Raw genomic sequence first — 22,339 nt, 5'->3', positions numbered from 1 at the left:
ATTATAAAAAAAAATTAAACTAAACTTGACATTTCTTTTTCTGTGAAAGATTTTTATTTATTTATTTATTTAAAGGAAATGTAAATCCTCTAAGAACACATTTTGATTAAACTATTTATTATAAGAAATCTTTTCTGGGAAAAAGAGAAAGCAATTAGCATGATCTCAACTGTCGATAAAAGTTTTGAATTCTTATTCAATCACCTCCGCCAAAAGTGGTCATGGAGCAGTAAAAACAATGGGAATGAAGTGTACTGAAGGTGGTACTATATTATTTGAGCCACTTCTCAAGAAAAAGTGCTTCTAGAACTAATAAACTATTTATATAGTAATATCCACAATAGTTCACTGTATAACAATTGTTTAGTGGGAAGATAAATGTGTAGAAGATGATCCGATTCTGAAATCTCCAACTGTACAATTTTAATATTAAGAACCTTTCTTTCTTTTATTTCGAGAAAGGGTCAAGATTCGAGATTCGAGGATGCAATGAAGTAATATTATGTTTAATGGTTTTTCACTTCTGACAAAGAACATTCTGTGTTTGTATATATATATATATATCAGTTGGGCCAAGAATTCAACAGTTTTAAGAAACGGTTAAAAACTGACAATGGGAAATCCATGATCTTTGGAAATATAAGAAAAGAACTAGGAAAGACACATCCTTTTAAGTTAAGCAAGAATGTGTGTGAGAGAGAGAGCGACTGAAAAAGGGGAGCAACAGCCCCTGATTTTGATAATATTAGTTCTCCCACAGGGTACATTTGGTAGTTGGTTTGGTGACAAACCCCACACCACTGCCAGGAAATTTTTTACATCATTTACTTAATTACATGCCTAAATTAAACCCAGAGTATACTTTTTCATGGGTTAATCTCTTTTGGGTCAGAGTCAATTTTTTTTTTTCAAAAAAGAAAAAAAAAACCCAAAAGAAAGAATTACAAAAAAAGTAAATAAAAAGAGAAAATTAAACCAGAGAAGCAAGTATAGCAGCTTCGTCTAGAGCAATTTAATTTTCTCCAAACAGACGCCTTTAATTAATAAGCCTAAAACCTGATCAATGTAATTAAACCTCTTCTCTTCTCTTCTGTTTGTCTTAATTTCTTTATCTGAGCATGGATGTTAGAGACAGAAAAACTTCTTCTTCACAAGGAATAGTAAGACCCATATCGTGATCAAACCCAAACTCTTCTTCAGCTTGTTGAAGCAAGTTTTGAAACTCAGGTCTAGTCAAGAAAGAGATAGGTACAATATATCTACTTCTGTTTTCACCAACATATACAGCAAAATGGCCTTTTGGGACGTCTAAAGGGAGGCCTTCTTGATCATGATACCCTTGTTTCTTTCCTAAGCTTGAACACCTTTTGAGGATCTGTTTGATGACCGCTGTTTGAGACAATTTGTTTGATTTCCTGATAGCCATCTTCTTTATGTTTTTGTGAGAAGAGCAAGGAAAGAGAAGAGGAAAAGAAAAACAAAAGTTAGAGCAGTTATGGTTGGGTATGAAAAGGTTGAAGGGGAATTGTAGGCTATTTATGGGGAGAGAGTTCGAGAGAGAAGCAGAGTCATGTGGGGCTGTGGGGGCATAGTACAGACCATAGGTGTTTTTGGGGTTTGTGTGAGATTAAGGACATGCTTGGTGCCTAACCCATTGGGTTTAAACCCCCTTGTTGCCCTCCCTAAGGACAACATGGTCCCTCTCTCTCTTTCTTATACTTTTGGTTTTCATTTCTCATAGTAATTTTTGTCTGTTTATATTTCATTTTTTATGAGAAGCATCCTCCCCATTTCCTCCATTTCTTTATTCTTTTACTTCCCTTACAAAAGTCTTTCTTGCCTCAGTTAAAAAGGTAAAATGGTTAAAAACATTCCTGCCATAATCCATTGTTGTACTAGTTAGCTACTTCTTTCTCTTAGCCAGCGGATCAACTGCCATGATCAAGAAAACTGTCAATCAGGCATGATCCACTTTCTTCATGCATGCCTTCGAGTTTCCAAGATACAGATTTTGCTTTGTCCCCTCTTTAGGGTTAGTTTGACACATTCTTCTAGTTTGCTGTTGCAGCTTTGACACTCCCAACAATATCAGTAAATTCCAGTTCACTATTCTTTTCACTCTTTCTTTGATAACTGATGCCCCCACCAAGTATGTAAAAATACAAAATAAATAATTAAGCTAATTAAGGTGAAATTTCCAACACATTGCAACCGTATGATTACTAGAGTAGTATATTTTAAGCATTAGCCAAGATGAAGGAAGTTCAATCCAGTTTATCTAATTCAGTGAATAGAACTAAATGCTTTCCCCCTCTGCTCTCTTGTTTATTTAAATAAATGTGAGATGAGAATAATAATGGCGGTTTACTGGATATTGTACCCTATCACCACTTGCATGCTATGGGTTTCGTTTCACCTTAATTGTTGAGCTTGATTTCCATGGATTTGGTAACAGATAAAGAGCAGCAATTCACATGTTCATCTGCTGCTGCAGTTTTTTCTTTTTTCTTCTTTTTCTTTTCTTACTATATACCAACTCATACCAATCATCATTTACTCTCTTTTATTAACTGTTCAAGAGAGAGTTCTTGATTGCTACATCTCCTTTAGGTGAATTAATTACATCAACCATTGATAAGGGCAAGTGGGCAACTGTGTCATGGCATGGAGCGCGCAGGGTATCATATATTAATATATATATTCAATTTTAAATTAAAAAAAAAAAGGGTTCTGAAGATGTGTATTATAAGAAAAATACCGATCACTAAATTACGTAAGCTTGACTATATAATATATATATATATATTTTCCAAAAATATTATAGCAAACATGACTCTGTATACCGCAGTATTTTTGTTCTTTGATTGAGTAAATGAAATCAAATACTGTTAAGGGTTTCGACATACGATAGCAAAAAAAAAAAAAGAAAAGAAGCATAAGTCTAAATTCCAAATTGCTGATCAGAAAAGAAAAGGGTTGAAATTATTTCCGAATAAATTGGTTACAAAAAGAAGCCCACTTTTGGGTGCTGTAAGCTTGTCACTACTCTACGACTTAGGGACGGGTTTCGCAATTAAGGCTACAGTTGCACGTTTTTGGCATTGTAATTGTTCCAGATTGCTAAGTAAATCTCACCACCGGCAGCAATTCCCCGGTTACTGTAATTCTATTACGGATTGCGGTTTGACATTAAAAAAACTACATAGTTTATATTTTGATTATAAGTTTAATAAGATTATTGATATTTAATATTAATTTATAAAATTTTAAAAATAATAGTAAATTAACTATTTTTAAATGTTATTAATTTTTAAAAATTTTATTAATATATTAATATAACCGATATTATTATTTTTAAATTAATATTATTTAATATGTCAAAAAATTAAGTATACATATAATTTATATTATTTTTATTTAATAGATTTATTTTCAAGAATTTTATAGATTATTCTTATCAAACTTATTGTTAAAAAAGAATTATCAAGCAGCTTTAAATATTCAATTTTGTTTATAATTAAAAGAGGGAAAAAACAACAGATTTTGCAGAAGGAGCCTGAAATGGCTCTATTTATTAAATACCTGAAACTCCACCTATGTCCTTTTTAGTTTAATTGACTATAAAAAAAATAAGCGAATAATTGTCTAAAGCATATATGTAGGAGCTACCTGATTCTAGATTATCAACAACGGTGCAAAAAAAGATCTTATTACTCAACAATATCAATAAACATTCCATTAAAATAACAAAGGCAAAGCTAACCAAATAAGCAAATATAGCTCTCTTGTCAAATCTTACTCCCCTTCAAATAAAATAGAAAAACAATATTTTAAAATCATTAAATATCTAATAAAATATAATAAACAATTTAATACACTTATACTTAAATATTTTAGGATTATAAAATATTGATAAATCAGGCGTTTTTCATTGTATGTTTGATCATATGCCCATTTTGCAGGTTGATATGGTACCTCATTTTTATTTTATTTTTTTCCAACCAACCCCAAAGTTAAGGTACCATTTGGTCCAGAGATTTTCATTTCAACTTAGCTTAGGCTGTTATTGTATTATTTTCAACCTATGAGCTATTCATTCTATGAACTGATATTATAATATATATATATATATATATATATATATATATATATATATATATATATATACCCGCGAGCGTGTAAAGTCGCGATCCTAATTAAAATTTTAATGACTACTTTGACTATATTGAGAGAGACATTTAATTGAAATAAATCTCATTCTTATTTAATTTACAAATACCTAACAAATTAGAATTTCTATTGGAAGATTGTTTTAAGAAAAAAGAAACCCAGAAAAACCAAAAAAAGCACCATAATAATGCAAGGATACGGATTTTGCAAGAAAGTGGACAAGAGACTTTTTCTTGAAGATCTCTTTGCTATAAACACATTAATTGACACAGCACAAAAAAAAAAAAAAAAAAAAAATGACTCATAGGGGAAGTGGTCCTCTAAGTAGCACTGGCCAACTGCAATAACATATAGCTATACAGTCATAATCAGAATTTAATACAGAGAGAAGCAAGAAAAAAAACAATTAATAAAATTAATTAAATGAGAACCACAGATATTTTTGTAGCTATATAGACTAGCTAAAGAATCGCAAAATTAAAGTGTGTTTGGAGATTGTCCATGACTGTTTTTTTTTTTTAGAAAAGAAAATGAAGTTTTAATAATATATTTATTTATTTATAAATTTCTTTTTTATTAAATATATATTTTTAAAAGAATTACCAATTTACTCTTTTTTAAAATAATTTTTAAAAGTAGAGAAGTTTTATTTATGGAAAAAAATAAAGAATTTGAGAAAAATAGTTACAAAAAGCTAAGAATTTAAAGGGTAGTTTTCCCCCATGTTGGAAGGTTGTCTTTCTACCAAATTGGTTCCCTACTTAAATGCTTAATATACGGTAGCGTCCGGCCTGTCCTCTACTCTCTTTGTTTCCCCTTTCCTTTCAGTATGATATAACTGGTACAGCCACTGTACGTTGATTTCCCACGGCAATACCATACCTCTTTGCTTGATTATTGTCTCCAGCGTGCTTCCTTATAAAAATATGGTTCCTCGACTCACCGAATTTAAAACAAATAATAAAAAATATTAGATTATACTATTTATGTTTAAGCAAGAAAAATAAATAAATTTTATATATAAAAATATAAGACACAATTATTAATAAAAAAATTAATTTATATTTGAACCGCAACTAATAATATGAATCTCGTCGTTTTATTTTTATGATTTACTGTCCTTATTATATAAATCGGTCATAGTTGACTTTCATTCACATGCCTCTATAATCATATACCATCTATGCATACACAAATGTAAACTAACACACAATAATTAATGGGCAAATGGTAAAGAAGCTGATTTTATTTTTGGCCAATGACTTATATGAAACGGGTCGTAACGTAATTCATAATTGCGTGACTTGACCAGGATGATCAAATACGTTAGAATTTGAGTCAGCTGCACCTCATACACACAAATTCTGCTCAACGCAAGGCATGGAGTCAGTCTTTGAAAGGAGGCTCTCTATATATGTGTAGAGAACAGTACACCATGTTCTGTGATCCAGATTGGCTGATGAGTAATGGAAGCTAAAAACAACCAAAGGCCTCTTTCGAATGTGGGTTCCACTATACTCACCGAAAGGCATCAGTGATTTTTTTCTATATACATATATATCTATCATTGGCTAAAAGATGAAGCAATAGGCAATTTCTAGGGTAGAAAATGAGCTCTTCCCAGCACATTTTTGTTGGTCTACACCAAATATCACGTAGTGCTTGGACAGTACTTCTATTAATTTGTTTCTCTAATTATGATAGCATATTGCACCATTAATTTATATCTAAGGAAAAAAAATAAAAATTCTAAATATTAAAAAAGAAAAAAGAAAAAAGAGAGCAGATGATAGATTAGAGAGCGAACTCAACTGCCATTTCAACTTGTGGAATCCCACGCTGAAGCTAGATAAAGGCTAAAGCACATGAAAGCCATATGTTAGCTATGCTTGTGTAAAAAGACAAGAGAGTAAGGACTGTGAGATGTCAGCCCAACTGCCTTAATTAGTTAACTCCCTTCACTAGCTGCTCCAAAACATATCTCTTATCACAAACTGTAACTGCACAGTCCGCATCACCTTTTATGAGCCAAACTTTTTCTTCTTTCTTGACAAATCATAGATAAGGTAAGGCAGTTACTAAGGGTAGCCATCTCTACCTGCTAGCTTTACTTCAGCTTCAACTCCAACGTAGAGCCCACCACGTTTTCCAGTGTAATTTTTAGGACTTCTCTCATTCTAGTACAAAATAGAAAAACCTCGAAAGTGTGTATCAGGGAACTGGATTTGAGAAAGATTCATCGACCGAACTAAATAGGAAACAATGAAACATGTCTACAAGTTGAAGAAAAGCTTGAAACCGACTGCACGAATTGTAGTATAAGGTTCAGTAACAATCATGAAAACTTAGGTACATAAGTATGGGAACCGAACAAATTCAGACATAATATTGCTATTGCACTATGTCCCTAGACAACCTTCGCGTCAAGTTCCGTTGTTATACTTTTTCTTAAACCACATATTTTTCATTGATTTATTATCATCTTTTAAACATACTTCACATTTTTTTCTATAAAATCAAGAAGTATAAGGCCCAGCGCCAGCTAATTCCGGACCCAACGGTATCAAAGGACTTACGGACGTACCTCAACCGTTTCAAAGCATGCACATGGTACAGTTCAAGATAAAGAAATGTGGAAGGAGAACTGTCTATTTACATGTCAAATTCAATTGGTCTCTGTGCATAGACACCGCTAATTAACTGAAGTAGTAGTGTGCATGATACAATTAATACGTAGAGCTATAGGGGGCAACATTCTAGTTACAAAGGGTCCAGGCCAGCTGGTTAGCTTGGTTTTGTTATATTCCAACGCGTTAAATAAGTGATGATGAAGAAGAAGATTGAAGAGAATTGAGTTATGAAGCGATGGAAGAAATATGAAATATGTATGTGGCTTCGGAAACTACACACCTCAAGACGAGACAGAATTGTGTATAGATTGTAAAGGCACCTTCAATTTTGCTAACAGAACCACAGGAGTAGCTAACTGTACAAATTGATTTTATTGAGATGTTTCAACTACTTACTATCTTTAATAATGGGGTCCGTGAACCCACCTGTGCTAGGGATCAAACAAGTGTCAGCAACCATCGATTCTGTTTTCTCCTTTTATTATCTTCTTCTTTGACTCAATAGTTTATTGAAAGAAATTAATAAGCAAAAGCTTTGCTTGTTTGTGTTATGGATTGATAGGCAATCCGGTTAAAAAAGAAAAATTTAGCAGCTTCGGCTTTGAGCTAATTTTGGGTTTTGGACAACATGGATGAGAGGCTTGCTGTAGTGCGATTTATTCTTGTTTCATCCGTAACCCATAACTTTAACATAGCAGCCTTGCAACTACTCGATTAAAACGGCTGTGGGATTAGCTGAGGCCCAAAGACGCCTGATTTAGGGTCCGCATTCGGCCCAAGTAGGAACATAAAGTATAACTATAGATGTTTCTATCGCTACATCTCTCAAGTATTTTAGATTATAATCGAAAACAACTGCGGCACTGTCATCATACCTTTTGAAATTGCCGGTGTGATTTTTATAGTCTGCTCTGACACAGGGGACTAACCATGTCATCAAGAAATCCCAAGAGATACAACGGGGGAAAAGAAGGAAACTGAATCTCAAGCTTAAATGGATCGAGTGAATATCCCACTCTGAGTATATACTTGGCACGAAAATCCCCAAAAGTGTTATTCTTGCATATAAATATTTGACTTTAAAATGAATAACAAATAATTCAGCATCTCATATCCATGCCAGGTATAACCTAGTTGAGGGGAAAAAGAGAAAAAAATAAAATCCAACTCCCGATGTTCAAAAGAAGCTCTAATTGTTCACTAGTTGCCACCAGAACGAATTCAGATACTGTGCGGCTAAATCCTAAAGTTCTTCCTTCTCTTGTTTGAACTAAGAATTTGCCTGAAATTCTGGGCATAAGTCACATGTTTAAGCGGATAAAACAGTTGCCTTCTGTGCCTCTTCTACTTGCAAGCTTTGATAATATCTAACCAGGACTTCCCAACCGCTAGGACACATGAAACCATCTGGGGGGTTCTCACCAGTTCTTGCATAAGTTCGCATCTGCACGAAAACAATGAGCATGAGTCAAATCATAAAGAGTAAGATAACTTTTCTTAAAAAAATTTGACATTCAACAGCCTATGTCACTGAAAAATTTGCAGGTTTGTAGATTTACATTTAGATTTCTTGAAGACCTGAATGCTAACTTTTTTAAACCATGCTGCAATAAAAGGTAAGACTAAAATTCAGGAAAGGGTTCCTCTTTTATGAATGCTACATTACCTAGTTTTTGTTTTATGAAGACAAAAAACATTAGAGGCCTGTACAAGTCTCCCTTCATATCTTGACGTATGGGGCCAAAAAGGACTACTATGACCAAAAGCAACTTATTCATTGTATTATTCTTAGTCAGTGTTAATACAAGTTGAAATCCTTAAATCATCATATCTTATCAGTTCTTTAAAACATCTTACTGATTAAAGACAGTAATTAATCTACAGCGAAATGAATGGTTACATTCGCCAGTAATAGAATTGCAAATGACCCTTAGCCATGTATGACACTCAGTGACCTACACACCCTATTTTAGAGCAAAGATATTTAAGCAAGAATGAACTATTTAAGGACATGTCGCCTTGATATCTCCTTTCAGATACTTAGAGCTTGAGATAAATGAGGAATCATATACAGTCCATACCTTAGTTCCAGATATAAAGAGGAAATCTTGAGCACGAGATGGATCAAAAAAGGCCATCTTCTTTGCCAGAGTGTCATATGCTGCCACCTACACAACCGAATGAAGAAAGATCTTTCATGACTCATCTACAGTGAAAACAATAGAATAGCAAGTACAAAGATGACAGAATAACTACCAAAGTGAGGTTAGATGTAACAAAGTACAAAAATCAGTATCTCAAGTACTAGATCTAGCCTGCAGCCTCATGCTGTAAGAGCATCCCCTTGCTCTGCATTGGTTGGGAATCTATTGTTTTCTATAAAAGCATCGACTTCCTCAAAATGATTGATTTCTTACCCACTTCCAACTAGTCCAACTTAACAATAGTTATACAAGTTCAAATCAAGTTTAATCCATGTTGTAAAACATTCCCTTAAACAAAATGTCACATTCATAATCTCAAGAGAGGTCATTTATCTTGTAGCATGTGATGACTGACCACCCATTACAACTTACAAGCTACTAGTGCAAAGGAACATATGTAGAAAACATAAATTACCTAGTGTGAAACCAAAGTATATACAATTTGCAGACAAATGTGGATGCATCATGCATCTATTAAATTCCATAAATTCTGGAACTGCTCAACCACTGACAATGAAAATTTAGTAATGTATGTTTGTGCATGTGCTAGTCTAGAGCATATTGCAGGTAGCTGATGTGCCAGAATCAGAGTAGTGACCTAGTCTTTGTAATAGGATAAAGCATAAGAAACAGTAAAAGGAGAAAAACAGTTGAGGCAAGAAACTCATAATACATACCCTAAATGGTAAAATATTTAACTTCTCTAAGCCAGGAGCCATGCTTAGCACCTTCTTTCCATGATCAGGATCATATAAATCCCTCTTCTCTGTTGGGTGGCCCATACCAGCAGGATCACGACCTACAATATAAAAATTGGCACCAGCATTTATTCGTGCCTTGGCATGCCACTGCACTTCAGTTGGACCTGCATAATGCATAGGTGATGGAAATATAGCGACGATGGTAGTCTTGGGGTCAAGAACACCATCTTCTAGGACCTGTTTAAAAAGAATTCCATAAAAATTCATCCTATGGGAAATAGCCCCATATTAATTGTAAAGATGAACCATATACAGCATAATATCACTTTTTTCCTTGGTTGTTGAAACATAAATTAGTTGTGTCTAATCAAACCATTATTATTAAATGCTAAATTGAGGAAATAACCTTGCTATGTTGTTCCATCCGGACATCCAAAGGTACATCGTCAGCCTTGGTGAAACCTCCTAGAGGATGAAGCAGTAAAATTGGATTCTTGTATCCCATTTCCAAAAGCCGCCTGCGTGTATCATTCATCAACAAGGCATGCCCATTATGCACTGGGTTCCTCAACTGAAATGCAAAAACTGCATCAGCTTCTCGCATATCAAATTCCTTCCGAAGTTGTTTGGGAGAGAGCCTGTAGTCATCAAGCCCGTCATTATATTTGATAGGCTTTAGTACTTCCAAATTTCCACCTACGAGCCAATTTCCAGCTGGAGTAATATACTCCTCAACATATGGCAATCCTGGTGCTGTTGTACCCCACGTTCTTGCTATTCTTTCCTCTTTGTTATGCTTGTATATCTCAATACTGCAGTAAAATGCAAATTTAGGGCATATCATTTGGCTAAGAAAAGAGTCGCATATGGCAGATACTGAGCACAATAATTATACCAATTTAATTCTGAAAAAGTTCATGTGATAATAGAAAACTACTCGAAGAAAAACAATGAACTTCTGGCAAAACAAGCCAGAATGTAGGAATGTGAAGAGTGATGTCTAGAACATTACTATTACTTTTTGTTAGGATCCTACAACAGTTTACACTTAATCTAGGTACTGCATAACCAAAGTCAGTTTCTTCACAAGCTGACAGTTCCTTACCCTGGATAGCCTTTATGGCTGAAAATGGTTCAAATATTCCCCAACTTATGTAAAAGGGCATCCACGTTTGTTAAATGTCCAAGAGTAACTAAGGTATTTGCTCAGAACCAAAAATGGAGAGTAGCCAGCTGCCTAGTTTTTACTAAAATGCATAAATCAAATTCATCTGCTAAGTTAATGCCCAAGTCAAGTTAGTGTTCAATGTTCATAACGGCATCAACTTCCACTTGCATTACTTAGTTTCACTTCACATTCAGAAACCCACCTTTTAGCTTCCAAGTACTTACCTAGCATGGTCTCAAACTTTTCACATTTAAAAAAATGAACATATGCTATTCCCCGATGCCGCCCGTAAGTATGACTAAACATTTGCATTTGACTCCTTATAAAAATTTAATTAACAAAATGAGGTTGCCTAATGTCCCTTCCATGTCGAATTAGACAATTTTATATTAGTACTTTTGCAGGATGATACAATGTGTTAATATTCTATTACCAATATCATTACTTTGATAAAATAAAAAGAAATATAGATTTATAAGTAATCACCTTCTAAGAGTAGCAATTAATTCACCATCAGGAGCAACCAACCCAACATTCTTCTCCGACCCAATTCTCTCCTTAGTCTCATCATCAATTGCCAATACAATTGGTAGTGACATATTAACCAGAGACCCATCTTCCATTCTCAAACAATTAAAGTGCAAGCTCTGCAAATATTCATTTTCTCTCATAAATCCTTTTAGAGGACTAGCCCATCCTTCACAAATCACATGAACCCACTCCACATCAATCTTTGTCAGCTTCACCTTAGGCATTGATGCAGCCTCATTAGCTTTCAATTCTCTCTGGCTCTCTGGCACCACCAGATCTACCAGGGAACCACCATCTGGGTCAATCAACGAGCTCTTGATACAAGGAAAGGAAGAACTTTGCATTCTGGGTTGGTTATTATACACGCAATGGAGTAATGGATTGGTGTGATAAATGGCTTTTGGTCTAATTCTAGTGGTGTAACTTGTGAATTTTGTTTTGGTATTTGTAAGCAGATTGAGGGTATTGTAAGGAGTGATGTGTAGTTTAATTGTTAGAGACATGATGATTGTTTAGAGGTGTATAAATTCTGAGGAATGGTTTCTGCGTGTAATATGAAGAGCGATCCGTTTATCATGGGGAAGTAGTCTAAATTTGGGCAATACATTTTGAAGAAGAGCAGAGAAAGAGATTCAGTCCACACGATTGGTTACACTTTCCAGTTTGTGGACGGAAGTTGGCTACTGGTCTGCATTTTCGTCTGGGGACCAAAGTCTTTTGGGTGTGAAAGAATGGGCCAAATTTAAGAGTGAAAGCGAAAGCAACTTCCCAGTTTCTTCGTAACCGCTTGTGCTTTTGTGTGCCTTAACGAATGTATTGTGGTGGTGTTGGCTTCCACTTTCCTGCGTTAAATTCTGTGACAATCGGCCGCCTAATTAGAAATCGTTAAGAAAACGTTGACATGAGAGTTGGCTTAATTTGACGCTGTGTTATTTTTGACTGCTGAAGATATATAGTTCTGCTATTTATCTTTTTTTCTTTCAGTTTAATTGAAATTAAAATAAAACAAAATAAAATATATGAGGTTTATTATGTTATCTGTGTGTACAGTGCAAAAATTGAAAATTAGATTTCAAATTAGGTTATTATGTTATTTGTGTACATAGTGCAAATTTGGACTGAAAGATTCTATCATTATCTAGAGATTATTTCTATAATAATAATAATAATGTATCATTGAGAAATTTTAATAATTGTATTTAATATTTAAGAGTCTAGAAACATCAAAATATAATAAAATTTCTTATATTGGTTGAAATCCATAAAGATTTAGTTTGTAAATTTAAAATTTATATGTTTTAAATGGAGTAAAAATTAATTTAATATTCTACATAATTAAATTTGTATGGAATTTATTATAGTTAAACTAAATTTTAATAAAATAGGTATAATTTTCGACTGAATTCTACATTAGTAAGTCAATGTATTTCATAACACTAAAATTTCTTTTTCAATTTTACTATTTATATTTTATATCCTCTCTCGTATTTTTTTCTTAAATAAAATAAATTTTTCTATGAATTTAAATTAAACATATCATTAAATAAAAAAAAAATTAGAGATCTAGTTGCCTGTGCATGCTAGACAACTAAAAATCTAAAATATTCAGCTACACAACATTTCTGATTTTCCATCAGAAGAACTTTGATTACAAAGGCCAACCTGGATTAGATAGACTATATCCTTTTAGTAAGAATATCATTCATAGGCAAAAATTATTTGTAATTGCTCCCTGCAAAATAATTTGGAAAAATTTCATTAAAATACTTTGTGATTTAATGTATCTTTATTTTAGAGTTTGTGATTTCTTTTTTATTTTAATACTTTGTGAATATAACCATTAACAAATAATGGTTAAATTGCAAAATACGTGATACACAATGGTTATTGTTTTTTCAACTGCCACATCAGCACTTGCTAATGGCGTTATGCAGTTTAATCGTTATTTGTTGACGATCATATTCACAAGGTATCAAAATGACAAAAAAGAAAAGTAAAATAAAGAGACTAAAATAAAAATATGTTACATTATAAAGTAATTTACTGAAATATTTCTAAATAATTTTCATTTTAGCAGGAACTGGCCAAGCTTCTTTTCATCCTCTGGGAAAGAAGTTAGCAGAAGAAGTAACTAATGTTTTCAAAACCGAAAAGAGCAGGCTAGTTCAATCGGAAATCAATAGCTAGTATGGTCAATTTTGTATAACAATTAAATTTTATAGTTAAATTTGATTGAAGTTATCAAAAACTATTAAAAATTAATAATTTTCTACCAGTCTATTATATTATATTATAATTATTAATTTTAAAATAATTAAATTTTATTAGACTACGAGTCAAATAGTGAATGGCACCTTAGTCAATTATATTCACCGACTGAATTTTGAAAAGAAAAGAAACAGCATTAAACTTGCAAGGAGAATGAAATAGCCAGATTTGACCGTATCCCTGCAGGTGCTATTATTGATTTATATGTATAAATAAAAAGTTAAATATTTTACATCCTTAAACTATTTGTCAAACAATATTGATAAATCCGACATTTTCAATAACAAACTTTAACATCCTTCTCTTAATAATAGCAGTTAATTATTGTTGAAAAGTCTAACATATCTATTTTTTATTAATTTAATAGTATTTAATTTTATTTTTTTATCCTTTACTATTTTCTAATTTAATAATAACTAGTCGTCTAACTGTCACACGACCGTTATTATTATTTCGATTATAAAATTAAATTTACAAATATAATTTAATTAATTTTTTAATATTTAATATTAATTTATAATAATTTTAAAAATAATAACAAACTTATAATTTTTAAATGTCTTTCTTTTTTTTTATAATCTATCTTTATTATTATATTAATAAAATATTTATTTATTAATATTATCTTTAAATTAATATTCAATAAATTATTTTTAAAATATTTATTTATTAACTCTAATTTATATAAAGTAATACATAAATATAATTGATATTACTATTTTTTTAGATTAGAATTTATTATATAACTGAAAAATAATTTATTAGTGAATATAGTACTTAAAAATATCATTCTTTATAATTAGAATTATTATTTAATTAATATCAAAATATAATTAATATGCTATCTTTTGAAATAAATATTATTTAATTATAAAACTAATCATTATCTGATTAGAAAACTAATTTATTAATAATATCTTATTTTTAAGATTAGAATGAGTATTTAATTAGAAATATAACTTATTAATTAATAAATTAATATAAAACATGACATAATTATACATAAACTTGAATTTTATATGTCAAAAATAATACACACATTAAAATTAAACATACGTATCAAATAAAATTCAGGTCTTATAAATTAATATATATATATATATATTTCTTGGCTACTGCAATAAAATCACAAATAAAAACAGATAAAATTCGTGTTAAAAGGTCTTTTTCTCTTTAATGCTTCGGTCATTTGTAATCTAATTAAAATCAATTTTTACTTTCTAGTTCATTAATATAATACTAATAAACAATAAAAACAATAAACTTAAATATCTACCCACTCATCTTCTCCACCACGCCATGAACAACAACTCAAGACTGATATTTCCATTTCTTTAACGATGTTTCTTCAAATGATTACAGATGTAATTGTAATAATTACTGTAAATCTTTGCATCTTGCATGAAAACGAGTGATACTCATAAACCCAAATTACTATCTCATATCTTGAAAAAGTCACTAAACCATAATTGTTTTTCATGCTCTTAGAAATTCTCTCTAGGTTCTTCTTTTGATTCAAAATAAATAAAAATAAAATTTGGGAAAAAAATTTGTTGTTGCCGAGAAAAATTTGGAAATGAGTTTTGAAGAAATTATATAGATAATGCCGGTGATTAGACCTGTTTAAATTTAAATAAATCCGGCTTGAAATTTTTAAATTTAAATCCGTGTGAGATTTAGCTATATGAATCTACTTATACTCTTCATTAAGCTCGGTTCATTATAAAAAATTTAAAATATTTTGTTTTATAATTTTCGAACTAAATCTAATTTATGGAGCAAATCGCAAAAATATAATATTCACAGATCTGCTAAAAATAATTAATTTTTTACGGGTGTAGATTTGAGCAGATTTAAAATAAAAATATATGTTGGAACTCAGAAGTTTTCAAATAGATTTAAATGGGCCAAATGAATATCCAAACCTATAAACAAGTCTATTTAGAATGAAATTTGTGTTAATAGCTCGAAAACAATAAATATGAAAAAATGTGCTGCTTACCTTTATTTAACTTCCCTTCTAAAATTATGTCTAAGTCCAATTTAGATTTTCAAATTTAGATTTAATTATATAAAAGTTTTTTTTTTCAATTTCAAATTTTATTTTATATTATATTTTGAACTTAAATATTATATTTAGAAAAAATAAATAAATTCATGTTTTTCTAAAAATGAATTTGAAGCAAAATTTAACAAATTAATATATTGATTAAAAAAATTCAATCCTACTTTTACAATACTTAATAATAATAATCTCAAATACACCTATATTAATGTGGAAGAATTGATTCACCGTGTATTAACCGTTGTTTTTATTTAAAGAGTTTTTTATTTTATTTTCTAAGGTCAAAATCGATAACGATGCGGAAAAAATTGATTTTTGTTTGTATTTACGGGATTTTGTCTTTCTTATAAGATGTCAAAGGTATTTTAGGAATACAAATAGCTTATCCACACTTTGACCAAATCAAGTGCTGTTAACTGAGGATAAAACGGAACGGAAGGACACAATTGTTTAAAAGAAGACAAATACACCGATGTTTAAATTAGCTAATGAAAACAGTGGGACTTACTATCGTTATAAATATTTTCATTATAGAATTAATAAGATTTTAATATTTAATTTTAATTTTAAATTTTTATTAAATATAAAATAATATAAAAATTACTTTAAAAGTATTTATTAATTAATCTTATTATTATATAAATTAATATTATTTAATATAATTAATGTTACCATATTCTAGAATTATAAATTATTATATAACTAAAATTAATTTATTGATGAATATAATATCTAAAATATTATTTTTATAATTAAAATAATTATCTAATTAGAAAACTAATTTATTAATTAATATGATATTAAATATAATTAATATGCTATTTTTTAGAATAACTATTATTCAATTAGAAAACTAATTAATTATTAATATGTAATCAATCAACTAATAAAAATTATAAAGTTACACATAAATGTAAATTTTAAGTGTCAAAAGAAATATACATGTCAAAATAAAAATTCAATAAAAAATAATCTAATATATATACATTATCAAACATAAATTAAACATACATGTGAACAAAATTTTAGGTTCAAAAAATATATATAAATTTGATATAACTAACAAATATAAAAATAATTAATCCTAAAATAATTAACCTAAATAATACACTATGCTTAGTATTTTATTTTAATATGTTACTATTCTTATCTATTTAATATAACTATATAATATATTTATAAAATTATTATTTAATTTTAAAGTTAAAAAACAGTTTAATAAAAGTATTGTATATATATGATACCAATTGTAGCCGAGAGCTGCTCATTCTAATGATTCTCATACTGTAAATTCAAGGCAGGATAAATCCTCAAGCTAAGACCGTATAGAGGCACCTTTGCCATGAGAGGTCTTTGTGCTCTTTTGAATTATTATAGCCGAGTTAGTCATTTTGAATCATAGAAGAACAGATCGTGCAAGCAAATAGCTCATAGCCAATGGATCGAGAGGAAGAGATGAAGAATTTAGGAAGCTATGAGAAGAATATTATATTGATAGATGAAAGAAAAACTTGCTTGCTTCCATTACTCTCGACTTCTCTTTATATAGAGGAGCCTAAAAACAACAAGACAGAAAAGATAAGGTGGGAATCTTATCTTTTACACATGTCTTCCTAGGAAGAAAAGATAAGATTTTCCACTTACAAAAGGATAAGACCTATCTTCTAATAATACAATTACATATCACATGCAGAAAAGCAGAAAAATAATACCCCTAATAAGATGAAAAAGATGAGATTGGAATCTCATCTTTTATATCTTTACATTTTGAATTATTGAGGAGAAAGTTAGTCTTTATTGCCAGCTCACGAACTACTATCATCGTCCATAGATTGAGAATCTTGCATAATGGCCTCTTTCTGTTTAGGGATCAGACTTGGATCATCTAGTGGGGTCGGTAGTATAGGTAAAGTGGATTGTTCAATAATGGAGTGTTCAGTCCATAGATGTCCATTGTAAGTGCAGACAAGTGGTGTAGAAACATTGATCCTTCCTAAATCATTTCTTAGTTGTAGAGTGAGCTTCAAATCTCTTGTTATCGGTGGAGGAGCAAGATGTAAGGGCATTTCAATTATTCTCCAATAATGACATATGTTTTGGGTGGCATAAGTGGGTAATCTGGATAAAAGAAATTGGGTTGGATGGGTAGTGAGAAAGTCTGTTGGATGGTTGCCAAATAATAAAACATCATATTTTTGGCAAAATTGTTGACCTGTTTGGCTGTGAGATTTGAGGGAATGTCTGGTAGTGAGGAAGGTTGCAGAGGGTTTTTTGAGGACGAAGAGGCCATGAAGATTATAGGAAGATTAACTGTTGAGGTGAGGAGGACAATAAGTTGGTGTTTTGGTTGTGGCTTTGACAGTCTGGATAAGAAATCTGGGATGAGATTTCTCGTTCCTTTTATATGCTGAACTTCAAAATCATATATGCTAAACCATGATTTTAATCTCAATAATTGAGGTTCTGGTAAGGTTTTTTGATTGGACTCAAGAATTTTTAGAAATGAAGAATTATCCATTCGAACCAAGAAGTGTTGACCAATCTGGAAAAAACTCAAACTTTTTTATCCCGTATTTGACTGCCAGAATTTCTTTAAATGTTGAATGGTAATGCTCTTCTGATGTAGAAAATTATCCTGATGCATAACCACACAGTTGTTCCTTGTTATTGAGATTTTCAAGAAGAATGGCCCCCATGCATGATCGGATGCGTCAGTCTGTAAGATAAGATTTCCTGTAGATGGAATGGTGAGGGGGGGAGGATTGTGAGCCAATTCTTTTAGTCTCTTGACAGCTGTAGTTTGTTCTGTTCCCCAAGGGGGAGGGTCCTTTTTGAGCATTTTGGAAAGATGACATGTGTAACTGGATAGGTGTGGTATGGCTTCCCTGACATAGTTGAGTATCCCTAGAAATTGTTGTATTTGCTTTACAGAGAGATTATCATATGGAAAATAATCAAGCTCTTTTGTCAAGTGTGGACCATACGTGTATTGGCCGTCTTTGAAATGCATGCCAAGGAACTCTATCTCTTGCTGGCCAATAATACTCTTTTTCTCTGAGAGCATGATTCCATACTTTTGGATGATAGCAAGGAATTATTTCAGGAGTTGGTGATGTTCCTCAGCTGTCTCTGAGAATAAGAGAATGTCATCAATGTAGATAAGGGAGGATTAAAGGATAGGCCCAAAGATCTTTATCATTGTTTTTTAGAACTGAGAATGAGCTGTTTTGAGCCCAAAAGGCATGACTGTCCATTGATATTTGGCGTTTGGGATACAAAAAGCTGTTTTGTATCTTTCTGAGGGATGGATACCCAATTGCCAAAATCCAGCCTTGAGGTCAAATTTTGAATAGAATTGGACCTTTTGAATGTGGACTTTTAGGTTCGAAATGCGAGGAAGAGGAAATTTGTTGTCTTGCAAAAAATGATTCAGAGGCTTGTAATCAATATTAAGTCTCTTTTTCCCCCTTAACTTTTCAGATCTTTTTTCCACATAAAAGGCTTGACAGGCCCATTGTGAGGTTGTGGGTTCGATGATGCCTTGTTGTAGTAGAGTCAAGCATTCCGATCTGGCAAGGGCTAGATCTGTAGGAGACATTCCTAGATGGGTGGCCTTTGTTGGGTTGATATCTTCATTGAGCTTGAAAGGAAGGCTGATATAGAACTGGAGACTTTTCCACAAGGGTAGAGGGTGTTGGAAATGTGAATGGGATTCTGGACATAAAGGAAGGAATTTTTCTTTGTATTGCAGAAATTGTGGTTCTGTGTCTGCTATAGTGAACAGATTAGAGGTATCTGTGTATGGACGAAATTGCCTCTTGAACTTTATTCCATTGGAAAGAATTTGAAGCCTTTGAGCTTGATGATAAACATCAAAACCTATTAAGAGGTATTTGCTTGGGAGATCTGAGCCAATGATGTGCGTCCATACCACGCAATTAGGAAAGAACTGTATTCTGATTTTTTGTTTTGTGATAAGGGTAGTCTTGAAAGTTTGGCCATTTGCTGCTCTGAAGAACTGAGTATGAGATTTTCAGTATTCAGATGGGAGGACTTCAAGGTTTATCATGCTTCTTTGAGCTCCAATGTCAAAGAAAGCTATAACTCGAACATGTTTTGCATACCTTGAAGGCAAGACTTGTATAGGAACATAAGGGACTGGAGGAAGCTTAGTAGCAAGTTGAGATAATTCAGGGACTGGAAATGGAGAAAAAGGGTATTGCATCACATTTGTCAGAATGTCCTTCTCTTCTTTTGAGGAGAGACTGATCATCAGAATTGAAATTTCATCAGAATCTGAAGAAGACTCTTCTGAAGACTCAGTAGAGTCTGAATATTCTTCTTCTATTCCAAAAAGACTTTCTGGAGTAAGATCGTCTTGTTCTGATAAGAAAGACTCTATATTTTCTTCAAATGAATTTGGTAGAGACATAGACATGCTGACTTGCTGTATCATCCTTGCTGACTTTTCTGGATTTTGAGGGCAATCCTTAGCATAATGCCCTTTCTTTCGACAGATGTAGCATCTGTCTGATTTGTAGTCTTAATTCCTCTTTTTCCGGAAGTATCTGAATCTTTTTGTATGTGGCATTTTTCCTCTGAATTCTTTGCTTCTGCTGTGAGGGTATTTTTGGAAATGGTGTCTGATTTTATTTTTGTGATTGGAACAGACACAATTAGAGGCCTTGCATTTAATCTTAAGGTAACTTTTGTTACAGGCCTTTTGAACAATCAAATCTCGTTGAGACAGTCTTCTGAACAATTCTTGCTGGTCACATAATCTCTTGATAGAGGAGAGAGTGAACTGCCAGATCTCTCAAAGAGTAATGGAGGTAACCGGCTTTTTTGTTGCGGCGATCATGTTGTTAACTTCTAGTTGTATTTCGTCTGGTAATGAGGTGATGAAAGTATATTTCAATGTATCATCGCCGTCGTGCCTTCCAATGACATAATATAATTTGGACATGGCAGAATAATGTATTTTCAGATCCTTGATCTTCAACGAACAACATTTTCGATCAAAGTATTCATATTTTTATTGTCGTATAATGAGATCATAACTTCCAAGAAACTGATTATGGAGGACTGTGACCGCAGCTGATGGAGTTGGTAGAGTCATAAATTGGAATCTGGTATACTCAGGCTGTGACTGGAACCAATCCCTTAAACTGCCTGTGAATCTCGTAACAAATTCAGCAAGAACCTTTTTAAGTATGGCACCATCAAAAGTCATTTGAAGATCAATCCATGCCAAAAATTCAGAAGCTTTATTTCTCCATTTTGATGGAGGTAAATCATCAAAGGTGAACTAAGGTCCCGTGCCAGTTGTCGATTTTGACCTTGGGTATCAAGCTCCAGTAGGAACAAAATATGACTGTGCATCCTTTGTGCTATCTTCAGGCTCCACTACTTCTGGATTGGGTTCTGTAGTAGAGGTATTCATGAGAATTTCTGTGATATCAGCCATCTCAGAGGTATTTGAGGAAGAATCAGAATCATAAGGGCTGATAAGTGATTGGTCTGGCAATTTTTTTTCTTTAGAAACTGGAGGGTGTGATATTTTCTTTTGTTGGGTTATGGAGCCTTTGGGTATAGATATGAGAAAGTACCAAAGGGTTGGTAAAGAGTTCCTTCTTGTTCTGGCTGTGGGAGGAAAGGAAATGAAAAATAGTATGAGAGGGCAATTGCAGAAGATGTAGAGGCTGCTGATGTAAAGGAAGATATTGTAGAATACTGATATTTTCTAAGGTCATGTTCAATTTGATCAATCTGCCTTTGAGCCTTGTAATTTCTTTTTCCTTCTGGATGAAAGCTGGTGTAATCGGTTGAGGAACTCGAAGCTCTCTATCCAAGGTTTGATATTTGGCGGTTAGAGAAGAATATAATTGGAGTACTTCTTGAGAGAAAGTGTCCAACTTCTGGTCCAACTTGTTAGCCAAATGGAGAGCCTGATCCAATTTTCCATCTATCTTCTTTAGATAAGAATTCTGAACTATGGAATTAGAGGTCTGCCAATTTAGGACTTCTTCTGGTGGAGTGAGAGGCTCTATGGATCCTGATGGAGTAATCCTTGAGGGGAGGATCTCCGATCTTTTATTTTCGGACTTTCCTAGGGGAGGGAAATCTTCAGGCTGGAACATGAAACAACTTTGGATTGCCTGGGGTGGTTGAACTGCTGGTAAATCAGAATGAATCTCTTGTCTGCAAGTAGTAGAAGGCTTCTGCCCAAAAACAATTCCCTTTTAAACCAAAAGTACCTTCATATCATCAAAGGTGATGTCAAGGACAGTTTTTCCTTATTTTGCAAGAAGTTCTAAGGCTTCCTTATACATAGGAAGAGGAGATTTATCCTGTTTTTCTTTTTATTTTTTGTGGATGCCAATTCAAGGACCGTCTGGATCTCGGTCATCTGGCCTTGGTTCCGTGACTGAACACGAAGTTTCTGCAGACATGACTCTTAGAGTTTTCTTAAAGTATTGAAAACATGGTTCAACAAAATCGAGATCATCTCTGCAGGTGCATCCTGATCTACATATTATCATTTACTTTTTTAGCTCATTTTTTTTAGGAGTTTTATACTCTTTCTTACTTAGTTTTATTAA

General features: G+C 32.3%; 2 protein-coding genes across 2 annotated transcripts; both read right to left on the bottom strand.

Annotated features, from left to right (window-relative positions):
- Positions 1-708: 708 nt before the first annotated feature.
- On the bottom strand, positions 709-1,674 carry LOC107261168 (auxin-responsive protein SAUR50-like). The gene has a single exon (XM_015718483.3). It carries the CDS (start codon positions 1,424-1,426, stop codon positions 1,109-1,111), a length of 318 nt encoding a protein of 105 aa, XP_015573969.1. The 5' UTR covers positions 1,427-1,674; the 3' UTR covers positions 709-1,108.
- Positions 1,675-7,784: 6,110 nt separating this feature from the next.
- On the bottom strand, positions 7,785-12,246 carry LOC8274640 (ATP sulfurylase 2). The gene is made up of 5 exons (XM_002510467.4): positions 11,360-12,246; positions 10,112-10,517; positions 9,682-9,942; positions 8,882-8,968; positions 7,785-8,244 (listed from the first exon to the last, which is right to left on the bottom strand). Exons 1-5 carry the CDS (start codon positions 11,905-11,907, stop codon positions 8,110-8,112), a joined length of 1,437 nt encoding a protein of 478 aa, XP_002510513.2. The 5' UTR covers positions 11,908-12,246; the 3' UTR covers positions 7,785-8,109.
- Between the last annotated feature and the right edge of the window lie 10,093 nt (positions 12,247-22,339).

The sequence above is a fragment of the Ricinus communis genome, chromosome 2, assembly GCF_019578655.1.
Source record: "Ricinus communis isolate WT05 ecotype wild-type chromosome 2, ASM1957865v1, whole genome shotgun sequence".
NCBI classification, from domain to species: domain Eukaryota; kingdom Viridiplantae; phylum Streptophyta; class Magnoliopsida; order Malpighiales; family Euphorbiaceae; genus Ricinus; species Ricinus communis.
This window is presented reverse-complemented; position numbering and strand designations above follow the sequence as displayed.